The sequence below is a fragment of the Haplochromis burtoni genome, unplaced genomic scaffold, assembly GCF_018398535.1.
Source record: "Haplochromis burtoni strain Fernald_Lab_line unplaced genomic scaffold, NCSU_Asbu1 Contig_146, whole genome shotgun sequence".
NCBI classification, from domain to species: domain Eukaryota; kingdom Metazoa; phylum Chordata; class Actinopteri; order Cichliformes; family Cichlidae; genus Haplochromis; species Haplochromis burtoni.
This window is the reverse complement of record NW_024582507.1, coordinates 425411-441596: the sequence shown is the minus strand read 5'-3', so window position 1 is coordinate 441596 and position 16186 is coordinate 425411. Positions and strand designations below refer to the sequence as shown.

Genomic DNA, 16186 nt, shown 5'->3' with positions numbered 1-16186 from the left:
CTGCCTAAATACTTTTTTGCCCCACTGTATATAATAAAACACTTTAGCATGTAGTGTCTGTATTCCTGTGCACGTTCTCACCATATTCGAATCTCTGGTGGCTTACATAAGTGACAACAACCACATGAACATGGTGGTCTCATTAGCTGCAGAGTCATACTTGTATGTGTTGGAGGAGGAGATGTGTAAATGGTTTTCAAATGCAACGAGATTGGTTTGTTCAACACAAGAAAGTTTTACATCTGGAAATTCTCAAGCTGGTGTGAGTGTTCTGTTTATACCTCCCTTATTTCTGTCAAAGTGTTAAGATCTGTCGACAAGTTGATAGAAGTTTGTGTATTTACATATATGTATCTTGGGACTCTTGCTTCTGAATTTAAAGCCAAGCAAACAATTGAGCTTAATGTAAACACATGAGGGGTTTTATGAGTTCAAGTACTCACTGCATATACAAGCTTACAATAGGCTCAGATGATTATTTTGGTGTCTATGCTGCTTAACAAGCTTTTTGTGATTCATCCATCCATCGTTTTGCCTCATCCATTTGCTGGAACCTATCCCAACGACCATGTGGTGAGAGGTGGTGTAAACCCTGGATAGGTCTACAATCTGCAGAGCCGACACTTTCGCTTTCACCGAGGCGTCACATTCTGTTAGGTGCGGCTGTGTGCAGGCAGGAATAGGACCCAAGGTGCAGACTCCGGAGACAGACGTGAACTCAAAAAGGCTTTAATTAAGTACTCAAAATATAACATAACTGAAAAAGGCTCAAAACAAACTTAAACCAGAGCAATGACAGAACACACAGCAAAGTAAACGGTAGATCGCGACACAGACACCAAGAAACACAGGGCTTAAATACACAGAGGGAGCAATCAGGGAATGGGTAACAGGAGGGAAACACAGCTGGGGCAAATCAGGCCTAACGAGACAAGGGGGAAGCAAAACCAGACACATTAACATCAGACATGGACTTTCAAAGTAAAACAGGAAACATAACACAGACTCACGGGCAGGCACTATAACAAAAGGGAACAGAGACGTGGGAACAGGGCAGACACAAACACTGACTGAACACGGGGATATAGGAACTTAAGATACACATAGACACGAACTAGACAAGGGGATGCAGGTGATAGGGGAGACAGAGCAACTAAAGAAGACAGAGACATAAGCCATTAGATAGAACTCAAAGAAACCAAAAACTAGACAGTATAAATAATATAAACTCAAAAGCCCTGGGTCGACGACCCAGGCATCCTAACAGTACCCCCCCCTTAAGGGCTGGCTTCCAGACAGCCCAAACCAAAACATAAAAAAAAAACAAAAACAACCCAACCAGGGTGGGCGGCGGGGGAAACAGGATGGAGGGCCCGAAACAAAACAAGGAGCCAGAAACAACAAAACAAAAAAAAGTGCAAACACTGGAGCCCGGAAAGCAACAGAACAAAACACAGAAACAAAGTCCAAAACAACAGCACCAAGGCCCAGGCAAAGTCCAAAAGCAAATAAACAAAAGAGCTCACAAAAGGCGCAGAGGCCCAGACAATAGTCCCAAAAAAGTTCAGGGGGGCCGGCCCGGAGGCTGACAGTCCAAGAGCCCAGAAAACAGTTCAGGAGGCCGGCCAGGCAGAAGGCCCCGGTGGCGACGGAGCAGATCAGGAGGCCGGCCGGGCGGGAGGCAGCGACGGCGACCGAGCAGGTCAGGAGGCCGGCCGGGCGGGAGGCACTGGCGAAGGAGTAGTTCAGGGGGCCGTCCATGACGGCGGCGTAGTTCCGAGGGCTGTCCATGACGGCAACGACGTCCAGTCATCGGCCGGACAGAACGTGCAAGACGAGCAGGCCGGACAGGATGTGCAGGACGAGCAGGCCGGCAGGACGAGCAGGACGAGCAGGCCGGGCAGGACGAGCAGGACGGGCAGGCCGCGCCGGCAGGAACAGACAGATTGGAGACCTCAGGGGCAGACAAAACTGAACCCTCGGAGGCCGGACCAGGCGGAGCTGCAGAGTCAGAGGCCGGACCAGGCGGAGCTGCAGAGTCAGAGGCCGGACCAGGCGGAGCTGCAGAGTCAGAGGCCGGACCAGGCGGAGCTGCAGAGTCAGAGGCCGGACCAGGCGGAGCTGCAGAGTCAGAGGCCGGACCAGGCGGAGCTGCAGAGGCCGGACCAGGCGGAGCAAGCAGAGGCCGGACCAGGCGGAGCTAGAGGCAGAGGCGGACCAGGCGGAGCAGAGGCAGGACAGGCGGAGCGGAGAGGCGGAAGGCAGAGAGCAGAGGCAGAGGCGGACCAGGCGGAGCAGAGGCAGAGGCAGAAGCGGACCAGGCGTAGCAGAGGCAGAGGCAGAAGCTGGACCAGGCGTAGCAGAGGCAGGCAGAGCAGAAGCTGGACCAGGCGTAGCAGAGGCAGAGGCAGAAGCTGGACCAGGCGTAGCAGAGGCAGAGGCTAATGGCAGCTGGACGGGCTCCTCGGGCCCTCCAGCTGACGTGGCAGAAGGCTGAACAGGCTCCTCGGGCCCTCCAGCTGACGTGGCAGACGGCTGAACAGGCTCCTCGGGCCCTCCAGCTGACGTGGCAGACGGCTGAACAGGCTCCTCGGGCCCTCCAGCTGACGTGGCAGACGGCTGAACAGGCTCCTCGGGCCCTCCAGCTGACGTGGCAGACGGCTGAACAGGCTCCTCGGGCCCTCCAGCTGACGTGGCAGACGGCTGAACAGGCTCCTCGGGCCCTCCAGCTGACGTGGCAGACGGCTGAACAGGCTCCTCGGGCCCTCCAGCTGACGTGGCAGACGGCTGAACAGGCTCCTCGGGCCCTCCAGCTGACGTGGCAGACGGCTGAACAGGCTCCTCGGGCCCTCCAGCTGACGTGGCAGACGGCTGAACAGGCTCCTCGGGCCCTCCAGCTGACGTGGCAGACGGCTGAACAGGCTCCTCGGGCCCTCCAGCTGACGTGGCAGACGGCTGAACAGGCTCCTCGGGCCCTCCAGCTGACGTGGCGTGAGGCTGAACAGGCTCCTCGGGCCCTCCAGCTGACGTGGCGTGAGGCTGAACGGCTCCTCGGGCCCTCCAGCTGACGTGGCGTGAGGCTGAACGGGCTCCTCGGGCCCTCCAGCTGACGTGGCGTGAGGCTGAACGGGCTCCTCGGGCCCTCCAGCTGACGTGGCGTGAGGCTGAACGGGCTCCTCGGGCCCTCCAGCTGACGTGGCGTGAGGCTGAACAGGCTCCTCGGGCCCTCCAGCTGACGTGGCGTGAGGCTGAACGAGGCTCCTCGGGCCCTCCAGCTGACGTGGCGTGAGGCTGAACGGGCTCCTCGGGCCCTCCAGCTGACGTGGCGTGAGGCTGAACGGGCTCCTCGGGCCCTCCAGCTGACGTGGCGTGAGGCTGAACGGGCTCCTCGGGCCCTCCAGCTGACGTGGCGTGAGGCTGAACAGGCTCCTCGGGCCCTCCAGCTGACGTGGCGTGAGGCTGAACAGGCTCCTCGGGCCCTCCAGCTGACGTGGCGTGAGGCTGAACAGGCTCCTCGGGCCCTCCAGCTGACGAGGCGTGAGGCTGAACAGGCTCCTCGGGCCCTCCAGCAGGAAGAGACGGCTGAAGCGATCCCTCGGACCCTCCAGCGGAGACAGGTGGCTGAAGCGGTCCCTCGGACCCTCCAGCGGAGACAGGTGGCTGAAGCGGTCCCTCGGACCCTCCAGCGGAGACAGGTGGCTGAAGCGGTCCCTCGGACCCTCCAGCGGAGACAGGTGGCTGAAGCGGTCCCTCGGACCCTCCAGCGGAGACAGGTGGCTGAAGCGGTCCCTCGGACCCTCCAGCGGAGACAGGTGGCTGAAGCGGTCCCTCGGACCCTCCAGCGGAGACAGGTGGCTGAAGCGGTCCCTCGGACCCTCCAGCGGAGACAGGTGGCTGAAGCGGTCCCTCGGACCCTCCAGCGGAGACAGGTGGCTGAAGCGTCCCTCGGACCCTCCAGCGGAGACACGTGGCTGAAGCGGTTCCTCGGACCCTCCAGCGGAGACACGTGGCTGAACGGATGACCGAGGAGAGGAGCGACGGTGGCGTCGCTTCCTTTTAGACGAGGGAACAGGAACCAGTGGAGAAATGGAGACCTCCTCCTCATCCTCCGACCACACAGCCGCCAGGAAAAAGGCAGGCGAACGGACAGGCGAACAAGGTCCCAGCTGGCGTGAGGAAGGGGAGGAAGCCTGCAGTGGCGATGAAGCAGAGTGTGCGTTGTCCTGCGGCAGCGGTGGGGAAGATGTAGTGAGGGAGAGAGCAAGCTCACTAGCCCTGACTTGCTCTCTCCAGGCAGTAATGGTGTTCCCCAACTCAGTGTCTCTAGCAAACTGGCTAAGCCGGGGATTATGCCGAATGATGGCCTCCACCGCGCTCAGCCCCACTGCCATGGTCCTTAAATCCTGTGACTGGGCAATGCGGTCAAGCAGGCGCACCAGCCGCTCCATCTCGCCGTCGAACTCAAAAGAAAAAGAGTCTGCAGGGTCCATGTTCTGGTCGCGATCTTCTGTTAGGTGAGCTGTGTGCAGGCAGGAATAGGACCCAAGGTGCAGACTCCGGAGACAGACGTGAACTCAAAAAGGCTTTAATTAAGTACTCAAAATATAACATAACTGAAAAAGGCTCAAAACAAACTTAAACCAGAGCAATGACAGAACACACAGCAAAGTAAACGGTAGATCGCGACACAGACACCAAGAAACACAGGGCTTAAATACACAGAGGGAGCAATCAGGGAATGGGTAACAGGAGGGAAACACAGCTGGGGCAAATCAGGCCTAACGAGACAAGGGGGAAGCAAAACCAGACACATTAACATCAGACATGGACTTTCAAAGTAAAACAGGAAACATAACACAGACTCACGGGCAGGCACTATAACAAAAGGGAACAGAGACGTGGGAACAGGGCAGACACAAACACTGACTGAACACGGGGATATAGGAACTTAAGATACACATAGACACGAACTAGACAAGGGGATGCAGGTGAAGGGGAGACAGAGCAACTAAAGAAGACAGAGACATAAGCCATTAGATGCAAATTACTGACCTCTGTCATCATTTTAAGTGGGGGAACTTGCACAATCGGTGGCTGACTAAATACTTTTTTGCCCCACTGTATGTTGTATAAATCTATCTAGCCAGCCATATACTCGTTGGATCACGATTGCTGTGTTTATTAAAGCAAGTTTGCCATTTGGGGAAATGCAATTATTTGCTTTCTTGGTGATATTTTAACTTAACGTAGCACAAAGAGGGAAAAGAGGGAAACGGCATCAATGCTCTGTACAACAGGGAACAAATTCAGACACCAGCACTGTTAACCTGACTTGCCATCTTTGCAAACAATTTAAGTGTAATATCACAACCGTGTGCAGGGAGCTTGTTATCTCGTTGCCTTGTAAACAATTACTTTGAAGATGGGGCCCAGATCTGTGACTTTGTTGCATCAAGACAGCAATCGAACTGGAGTAGGACGGAGTCAGTCTGCTATCAGTCTGCTTAAATGGGGTCAAGCTGGCAATTACATACAATCTGTTTGTGATAATATGGCCATTATCTGTGATAAATCAGCAAAAACTGCAAATCTGTCGCTCTCTGCTGCAAATCTTTTGCCATCTGTAAACAAAGAGATTCAAATTTGAGACAGAATTTCAGAACCAAATAGTAACATTGTCCCTGCAAGACAGCAATTTAACTGCAAAAAGTTATAGGTGCTCTGCAGTTTGGCTTTTATATAAGGATATAGCAAATCAGCTGGAAAGCAGGAGGGTTGGAGACGCCACGCAGACGAGTTGCATTAATCGCTCTATACTGACTCAGAGTAATCTTGTTGGGAATCTGTCTGCATTTCTTTGCCAGTCTGTCTGAAAGTGATTGCAGTCAGGCTCCCATTATTTTTAAACAGGTTACATCCCACCAGACGACCTGCGCAATTGCCTTGTCATCAAAAGTGATAACCACTGATTTTTTTTCCAGTCACAAGGAGGTTGGTGTCCCAGTTTTACTTTCTGCCACTGTGCCATTAGTCAACTACCTCCTATAGCTGTCTATTAACTGGTTGTTTTTTTACACTTAGATGTGATAGTGGTATTAATCGCCCCTCGTATTTCTTGAGAGAAACTGTAAAAAAAAGTGCATTTTGCAAAAGACGGAACTTTTAAGTTCGAGTAAAATTTTCTGATAGTTCTCAAGAAAACAGTTTGGTTTGGTTTTAGGAAGCTAGAACTGCTTCATTAATTCTGGCCATTAAGTCTGGTCATTTTATCCTTTGTAGTAAGTGACTGTGTCCCACCAGTGTGGTATTATTGGGCTGAGCCATGTTGCTGAACAGTCTTAACCCAGTTGAGACATTTAAATAAACAGTTACAGCTTTCATTCTTATAAGAACTGGTTTCTATTTCTTTATCCCAGTTCAGGTCTTTCTACCCTTAGGTCGCTTTGTCAGGGCAGGCAGCAATGACAACTGTAGCAGAAATAAAATTAACTTTGCTATTGTTTTACATTAATTTTTTGTCTATTAGAAAGGTAGAAAGATGCATGTTTATATAAAGTACTGTCAAAATGTACCCTCTGATTCTCGCTCTGTCTGAGGTTTCCACCTAAGCTGGGTGCCTCATTTGTTACATATCACTCCTCTTCGCAGATCAACACACAGAAGCTGAAAGCGTGACAATGAGAACGCTGAGAAACAAAGGGTGAAAAAAATGATGTAAAGGTAGGTGGGAAAACACACATATGACCTCAGTGGAACAGGCTCTAAAGAAAAGTTTTGCTTAACTGTGCCCTCAGCTTACTAGTTTCAGAAAAAGAGAATCAAAAGCTGAACCAGAAAAGGATGACTCATCTGAACACTCAGCTAGTTTATTCTTCTCGGCAAGGGAACATCAAATGATTCATCCACAACACTTCAGTTTGTATGAAGGTCAATGAGGATGATTTTATCATATTACATGGAGGATGTCTTATTTGTTTCCCTCCCGTTTCTTTATGTCTGTTCACAGACATAAAACAGGTGTTGATAAATGAGGAGATCTAATGTGTGAGTCAGAGTGCACTTCTGCATAATTTTTTTTTATAACAAATGGAGTTGATAAGTGACAAGAACGAATAATAAAGATGAATAATTCAATCAGATTAAAGAAGTACAGGGAAGTGTTAATGAGGATAATAATCTTACAGCTGCAAGTAGCATCTCAGCCATTAGACTTTGTTCTGGACAAAGTCAAACAAAAAAGAATAGAGTTTAATTTTTATCACACTTGCACTAATATGCAAGTTGTCCAGGTGATGTACAAACGACACTCACTGTGACCTGTAGGCTGACAGAGAAATGCCACAGTGATGCATGAACACCAGTGTTACCCCCATATTCAAAATACACAGAAGGTGCAGTTGGTTTCTTTCAGAGATGCAAGGACAACAAACTCTTTTTTTTATGCATACAAGATAGTGAAAGCTCTTTGCCACTGGAAAGAAATACAGGTAATAAACGTAAAATGAGCTGCTGTCCACCCAGCTTTACTTGACATATTGTACCTTACCAAACAAAAGCAGGTGCAACAGGTATATATAACAAAACAAAGTTATAAGTTCATCAGATAACAGAACAATGATCGCTTCTCTCTTTTACTCATCTCCAAAATTTTCCTAGTAACCACTTCGACTGCTCACTTGTATCAGGGACAAAAACTCTTGATAGCTTTAGCTTCGTCCACTTTTCCTGTGTTAGCTTCTTTAAAATGTCCATGTTCAGCTCAACGACGGGTTTTAAGTGTTTGATTAGTCTTGCTGGACCACCTGCGGTTTACTTGACAAACTTTGTGTCTTCACTCACAGTGAAAAACGCTGATCATCCGCTGATTCAGATCCCTTGATGGTCAACCGGTGCACCTCTAGTTTGTAGCAATTCTAAGACACATTTTTCACTGGTATCTCATCACATATGCCATACTTTGTTAAGGCCCCCTTGTGGTTACATTTTAAAGTATCGTGTAAGTATCTTATTTGTAAGGCACCCCACCCAACAGCAGATTATTGAATATAAAAATGTAATTAACTTCTAGCAGTTTTTTTTTTGTCTCAAAACCATTACAACAATATATTGTGATAGAGAGTTTGTGTAAAGGATGTTCTCAGATTCCTCCACAGACAGGGTGATGTGACTGGACTGCTGAGAGCGAGCTGTGAGAAGGAACATGATGGAGAAGAAAGGATTAGACCACTCTGTATTTCATAATCTCCAATCTAAGATGATTTGGTGGGAAAGTTGTTGTAGCTCAGTGGGAGGATTAGAAAAGAGATGTGTCACTATTGCCTCTTCGCTTTCTCCATTTCGGGCACTCTGTTTCTGGATCTCCTACTGTTGACCTCTGAGATCGTTGTCTCAATAAGCTTCAGTGAGTCAGTGGTTGTTGAAAGTAGGTGTCACTGAGCAGAAGGGCCTAACAATAGTGAAAATATTCTTACGACAACAGAGAACTTTGTCTTTCCAAATGCTTAAAACTAAACGAATCTATCCAGCCACGGGACTACGGGGACACTTAAGTGGGGATGTTTCTAGGAAATCAAAATAGAAAATAAAAAAATTTTATTATTGGAAAATCTTAAATAATAATAATAATAATATGTCTGTGAAGGTTCTCTAATAATAATAATAACAATGGAGAAGACATTGAGAGAGATTTTCAGGCTTAATTGCAGCCTTATATCTTATTGCTGATTTATTCTGCAAAAAAACACAATTTTGTTGCATAATAGTTTTGCATAGTTGAAAAAAAATTACTTATGCATGTTTTATAGTCAAAATGTAAAGTACCTAGGGCAAACATGTTCATTATGTGTCACTTTTCATAATCATGCATGTTGTATCATGGCCATAATAATATAATTCATAATAATAATGTAACTTATCTGCAAAATTATCACTAATTGTTTAGTTCCTTTTGTGTTCCCCTCTTGTCCTTCGGTCCTTCCGTTGTGTTAGTTACTACCTCACCAGATCTTGTTGTCATGTCCTGACTGTGTCTTGCCCTGTGGTCGGGTAGACCTCTAGAACTGATTTTTGGACTTTTCTGTGCTCCTTTGTTTCTTCTTCTCAGTCACAGAACAGAGCAGGACAGCATGTCAGAAAATCCCCGAGATAGCCTTTCTACCTGTTGCTCACTGTTCAGTTGTTTCATTTGTAACCACCTTGTTATTACAGCCGCTTTAATCTGCAAAGTTTGACAAGGCAAACCAAATGGCGAGATTATTTTCTGTTTATTAAAATGTAAATCAGCTGAGGATGCAGCTGTGAAATTTCAGGGAAGCAGCGACATTAAAATCCTTCATATGGCATTAAGAGGTCAGGTTTATATAATGCAGCACTATGAGATAATACCATGTATACGATTTCATAGCTGCTTGTGTCCACTATAAAGGAGGGGAGAAACAGTGCAAATGTGCCAGGTGACCAGATTGAGTCCATCAGTGCACTGTAGTGCAGATATGTAGCTAAGATTCACTCTAATGGAGCAGATCAAAATTACTTATGCCCATCTAAACATAAAAAATCGCTAGTTAACAAAGACTACCACTTACAGACATGACTGATTTGCATTAATCTTAGTGCAGGAGAACAAATATAACACATATCAAGGGAACACAATAACAATTTGGTGCTTGTCTGCCTTCTGAAAGATGCCCACTTACATGCTGATACACAGTTTCAAACAATAAGTCAGAGATGGCTTGGCAGCCCTGTGCCCCTGCTGAGCTCGCCAGACTCCTAGACCACTGAGACTACAGGGGAAATTCAAAAAAGGCTCAGCCGAATGAAAATATAATCTGATGCAATGTAAGCTGCAGCTAACACAGAGCCGATAGTGCCCGGGGTTAACTGTCAGTGGATGAAATCAGACTGATGTTTCACTCTGGTATAAAACTGTTTCAGCAAGTGCTCAAACTATGCTGCTGTGAACTCTCTCAAACAAACCCACTCATGCAGAGCCAGTTTATAATATATTGCTCTGACTGTAAATTGGCATATTTAGAAAAAATGCCAGCGCACACCTTTAAGTACAATCAACCGATTTGTGTCTTGTGTGGTTTGTTGTGTCAGCTGGTAATCAGCCACCTGAGAGAGTGACAGCGGGAGCAGCTCAGAGAAGCAATTTAGTCAGAACGACCGCGTTGGAAGTGATAAATGCCAGTAACATGCAGTGATTGATATAAGGGCCACCAGCTGGCTGCGAGACCCTTGTTTCAACCCTGGGGGTGTTGGCACCTCATCTAAGTGTTGCAGAAAAGAAGAAGATTTCTAAGATAAGTAAAATGGGAAAAAAAAATCAACAATTTCAGCAACATTTAGATGCATTTTTGGCATTCTTACACATAACAAGTCCGACTGACTTTGATGCTGCCCTGATCATTTATTTCAGATGTTTTTTTTGTTTGTTTTTTTGCAGATACAGCAGTTAGGGCCTTCAAATAATGAATTTTGATGTCATTCTGATGTCATAGAAGTCACCATGAGCTGATATGGACCAACAGTTCTGGTGACAGAGGCAGAGATGATTAGCAGTCTTGCTTTTATGGAAAACTTTAAAATCAATTAAACGGCTTTCAGTTAGCTAAAAACAAAAAGACAGACAAAAAGCATTCAGCTGCAATAACACACACTAAAAAGTGCCAAATAAACACTCACATCTATTCCTCAGAAGCTGAACTAAACAGTATGTCTGTGGTTGCTGGTTTTGGTGCGTTCCAGCCAAAGATACAATATGGTGGCTTTACGTAGCTTTGCTTTATTTTTTAAAAGGTTTACAATCTATATTAGTTTTCGTCTATGAGTTTCATGGTAAGATGCTAACCTCTGACCTTCATTTATCTCCTGTGCCATCTGCTACAGATGATGCAAACAGCACTTTGGTGGCTGTAGCTATAAACCCTGCTGGTGCAGTAAGATTTGACTGGTTTGATAACAATTGCAGTACACACAGAATTTAACGATATGTAAGCGACACGATGATAATATAGTCGTTCTGTCATGTTACGGTTAATGTTGAGAGACAGTTGATGTCTGTTTATATTTGCTTAGAACTTCTGTGAGTTTTGCCTCGTTACGTAAGTGAATATTTTCAGTCTACTTTTATTTATTATCAGCTATAATTTAAGGAGTACATACATGTTAAAGCATCAGTGACAATAAACCTGTCATAACTATAATTCTGAATGGACCCATATTGAGTTCCTTTAATTGAGATAATTTCATTACATTTACTTTGGAACACATTTACAGGCATTTATTTACATGTAAATTTGAGTTATGAATGTAATTTACATTTGTTACAGACAGAGCTAAAAGAGGGTTCATCAGTAATGAGCTCAAAATCTACAAATATTTCTGCACAATATAAGAAAATTAAGTATTTTTAAACCTGCAGCAGGTTTAAAAATACTTAATTTTGAATAGATGAGGAAGCTATTCATTTAAAAATAGCTTCCTCATCTCACCTCAGCCCCCCTGGTGAGCTTATTGATTAGAACGCATTAATTCTGATTGCCAGTGGTCAGTATGAGGGCTCCAGGGAGCTCATCAATCCATCCACTTGTTCTCACTTTAAACTCGCCACAACTATAATGAGATGGTATTTATTTACTTCCAGGTGATGTCCTGGCTTGGACAGTCGTTATTGTATATAGTGTGGCTCTATACAAGTCCAGTATGCACCCTGAATGCCACCTCATTATTTACCCCTGTGGTGCGATGGTGTCGCTCACATCATGACCTTTAAAAAGCAAAAGGTCACCGTCCCTGTAGTGCACAGGGAGTTAAAATTCTAGCAAAGGCAGGATCTGCTTATTTGTATATATATATATATATATATATATATATATATGGATTCATGAGTCTTACAATAAGTTGAGAAAAACAAGCAATTCACAGCTCTGGGGAATATACCTTCACCTTCTACTGTCAAACTGCATTTTTATGTAAGTGGAAAGAGAAGGCCTGGATTTGGCATGAATGGGTGGAATGCTGATATAAGCCTTTGCTTTTAAACAGTGAATGATGAATGAATACAGATTAAAACAGATGAAAGTAACTTTGGACAGTGTACACAGATCTTTGAAGACTAAAGCCATTTTTTGTGTGAAGCAGTTTTCGATGTAAAGGATTTTTTTTTTAGTTATTTTTCCAATGAAGAATATGACAGCTATGATATATATTTTTTAATTTGAAAACAAAAAAATCATTTCCCCCCACTTGTTGTTGTGTTCACCTCTAATTGTGTGGAAAAAATTAAGATTAATCTCAAATCTCATCATAGATATCTTCCCAGGTATCGAAAAACACACATAATAGTATTTGTATAAAACATGTAGCCAGTGAATATGGCTTAGAGATTATCTTGATGCTCAGCTCTTAGAAAATGGAGAAACAAACTGAGTTTACACTCAGTCATAGTGTATAGAGAATAGAAATAAACTGTTCTTGTAATCCAATTTTCTCCCCTAATCTTTTGAAGCAACAGGCCTTGAGTGGAGTGCCAAATCAGCCCAGATGTATAAATCAGAATGAAATCCTCATGTGGGTTATTTTCTTCCTATTACACATCAGGGTTGTTGTCTATAATCATTTAACAAAACCCATTATGTGACTTTTAAAAGAACAAGTATATTTAAGACAAAGACTCTGAATAGGGCCATACCAAATTAAATTAACAGAATTCATCAAAATAAGGAGCCACAGTGATATTGCTCTGTATAAATGACAGGTGTCATATTTAAAGGAAATAATCAAAACACACTAAGATAATTTAGGTCTAAATGACTGAAACTCAAATGGCGCAGATACAGACTTAACATATTGTCAAATATTTAAAAAACCCTCACATAATTAAAAAGATAATTTAATACATAATTGGTGGATGGCTCCCTGATGACGGTGCACACGTGAACACAAACACAGTGGAGAAAAATTGTTACAACCAAGGCTGCAACTTAAAATTATTGCCATGAATAATTAATGTCCAAAAATGGGGAAAAATACCAACTGTGACCAGTGGTCAGCATTCTTGTAGTGTTTGTACCGGTAACATATTTTTTTAAAAAAAAGGAAATGAATCATTTCAGCAAATAGAAAAGGTTAAAATAAAAACCCAGTCTGTATTTAAACACTCAGAGACATGCACTTGCAAGCTTATGAAAGGCTGACATTGCCCCCTGGGTAAGATGTTCCTGATGGGAAAAGAAAGGCTGTTTTTTCTGGCTACACTCAAGTCTTCTGGGAACATTTATTTTTTGTAGAACCTTTTGTATAAATCTACAGTTGCAGGATGAATTGGACCACATTTGAGTCACATATATCACTGAGCTTCTGACTAAACCAGCCTTTTTATTTTTTTCGAAAAGCAGCAGCCAATCAGCTAAAAAGAAGCAAATTTCTGAACTATTTAAGCAGATGAAGGTTTACATATGAAATTCAGGAGGTGAAACGCATCAGAGCAAAGTGAAGGTGTAGCAGACTGATCTCAGACACCTCCACTTGGACTTAATTTAGTCCTATTCAGATTACAGTTACTATCTGAAAGGTCTCATGCAAATACAATAAATGACTCCGATTTATACGTTTCTGCATTGACATCATTTTGTTTCTCTAACTTTCATTAACTGACACGTGCGCGTTCCCTTCCAGCACCCACGCTGAGACTGATGCACCGAGGTCCACGCACTCACACACACATACACACTCCCTTCTCATCACTCGGCAGCAGGTTTCGTCACTCACCCTGGCTGTTGGGTCCCCCCTCTCCCTCCTCACAGTCCGTCATGTTGTTTAGCATCCTCTGTCCTCTTCAGGCTGAGCGCACTGAGTGGCACCGCTCTTGAGCTTGTTGCTGAGTAAAAAGCTCTGGGTGGGCAGCAGCCAAAGACAAGTTGCGCTTTACTCGTGCGTCTCGCAGCTCCTGTCCTCCTGCCTCTGGCTGCACGAGAAAAAGGAAAGCTGTGTATGTGTATTCTTTTAACTTGCGTGACTTCCTCTGTCTCTCTTTGGGAAGAGGATAGAGAGACTGAGAGCGGCCGCAGGGTAGAGCTGATGATAGTGCTCGGTGTCACTCACATGCATGCTCTCTCTGTCTCTGCACACCACTCACCCCCCCCCCCCCCCCCCAAGTCAGTTTAAGCCTGATGAATACATTCATCATGTATTCAGAAGGTATTATCCTTCTCTCCCTCCCTCCCTTTTCTCTCCCTCACCCACAGTCATCATCATCCATCTCATCACGAGAGAGACGGACGGAGAGGGATTGAGAGACAGAGAGGATGCACATCAGATGACAAAGTATTCCCTCCTGAGATTAAGCATTGCTTTTGATGTTCTTTTTAGACAGAAGTCAAGATTGCATTACTGTCTGTTTGTTGCTCTTTTGTTACAGTTCCCCTTGCAACGTGTTGAAATATTTACCTATGTGGTCGTAACCCATTATTTGTATGGGAGCTACAGGCTGCACTTGCATATCTCTAAACTTAAATCTGTTTCCACACAGGCTGAACTATCCTAGGGTGCCAAAAGACTTTTTGTCTCCTAGAAAACTGTGCAAGATATACTATTGTTTTTCTATATATTTTGTTCGGCTGAAAATGGTCTAAGGAAATGTATGGGTAGTAATAAAAACACCCTCTTTTAAGAGGTTTATCTACTTATGTTTTAACCTCTAATAGACCATTTATGTCAATTATATTTAAATGTATTCCAACTTTACCAAGTCTGGGCCCTTCTGGTTAGGAATCACATTTCAGTTTGCTATTATCATGCTGTGGTCACTCCATGTTTCAGCGAAATGACAATTTTTTGAGGAATGCAAAATAACACGGCTGCAGACAGAAATATTTAAGAATAGAACGGCTTGGTTGTGGCAGAGGAGGAAAAAAGGATGACAGCTAATCAAGAAAATATATAGATGATAAAGTGAGTGATGTAAAGAATCACAGTGAAAATGAAGCAATTAAGGAAGACACTAACAAAAAAATGCATGATGTTGATGGTTAAAAGTAAAAAAGAAAATCCAAATCTGTGGCTTCATTGATGATATATTCTAATCTGAACTGTGTATAATATCCTGTACTGAAATTTAGAGAGCATCACTAATCCACACCACCTGCCTGGCATGGCGAAAAACACAACTGGCATTTAATGGATGAAATGAAGAGAGAAAGGCTTTTTTTTTTTTTAAAGTACTCTTGACATTATGTCACTGTGAACTGTGTGTCCAACTCTGGTAAGATGATCTCTGAGGTTTGGCAGATGTTCAGAGAGACTTGATCCTGACAACAGTATCCAGAAAACAGCTACACATTACATCATGTTCACTCTGGCTCATCTGATATTTAAATGAAAAAAAAAATCAAACTCCACCATGACTAAAAGATGAGAAAAAGAAAATTTGAATGTTGGAAAAATCAAGTGGTGGAGTGAATAATAATGTTGCAAGCATAAGAGAGAGGGTGCTTAAAACACATGGGGTTATATTAGATTATAAACACAGAAATGATAAAAGATGGATGAAACTTTCATGTCTAAAAAGTGAAACCAACACGAAAGTGCGTTGGACTTGCAGCCATCAGCAGTTGAAACTGCTGATTGCAATAAATGATCATATAGAAGTCTATGGAAAAAAAGCCCTCTGCTCTGTAAACACTTAGGCCTCAGTCACACAGGTCTTCTGGTCGCTAAGGAAAGACGTGGATCCCAGTCGGTGACTCGTTGCTGAAGGTTGCTGACTGTTGCCAGATGACATCCTTTGCAAAACCATCTTTATGATCCCTTTTTGCTACTAACAGATTGTCGCAGGCACATTTTCAGAGAAGACACCAACTTGTCTAAAAGACTCGCTATTTAATCTGTGGTAGTAAAACCTCAAAAAGGGTGCTGCACACTGGAGACATTTACCTTCAGAGTAAAAGCTGTGCCTCACTGCTGCAACAAACATATTTCAGAAGTTTTACTTTGAAGGTGAACATTCTCCAGACAAGTTGGCCATTCAAGCTACGGGTGTCCAAAGCAGTCTGCTAGAGGCCAAAGCACTTGCAAGAAGGTATTTGGTGCAGTGCTCGTTTCATGAATGCATTTAGAGAATTTGACCAGACATTGCTGTGTCTGTCAGACATGTCACACAGTCTTCTTCTTAGAAAAAAGT

General features: G+C 44.4%; 1 protein-coding gene across 3 annotated transcripts in view; it reads right to left on the bottom strand.

The window, feature by feature from the left end:
• slc12a5b (solute carrier family 12 member 5b) overlaps nt 1-14125 on the bottom strand; it is a 50882-nt gene extending 36757 nt beyond the window's left edge. For 2 of the 3 annotated variants that reach the window (XM_005931755.3, XM_014336613.2), the window contains exon 1: nt 13777-14124. In XM_005931755.3, the coding sequence (XP_005931817.1) occupies nt 13777-13831 (55 nt within the window). In that variant the 5' untranslated portion in view covers nt 13832-14124. Of the gene's footprint in view, nt 1-13776 lie in introns of all 3 variants that reach the window. The other variant, XM_014336614.2, reaches the window with a different exon arrangement.
• Nucleotides 14126-16186: the final 2061 nt, after the last annotated feature.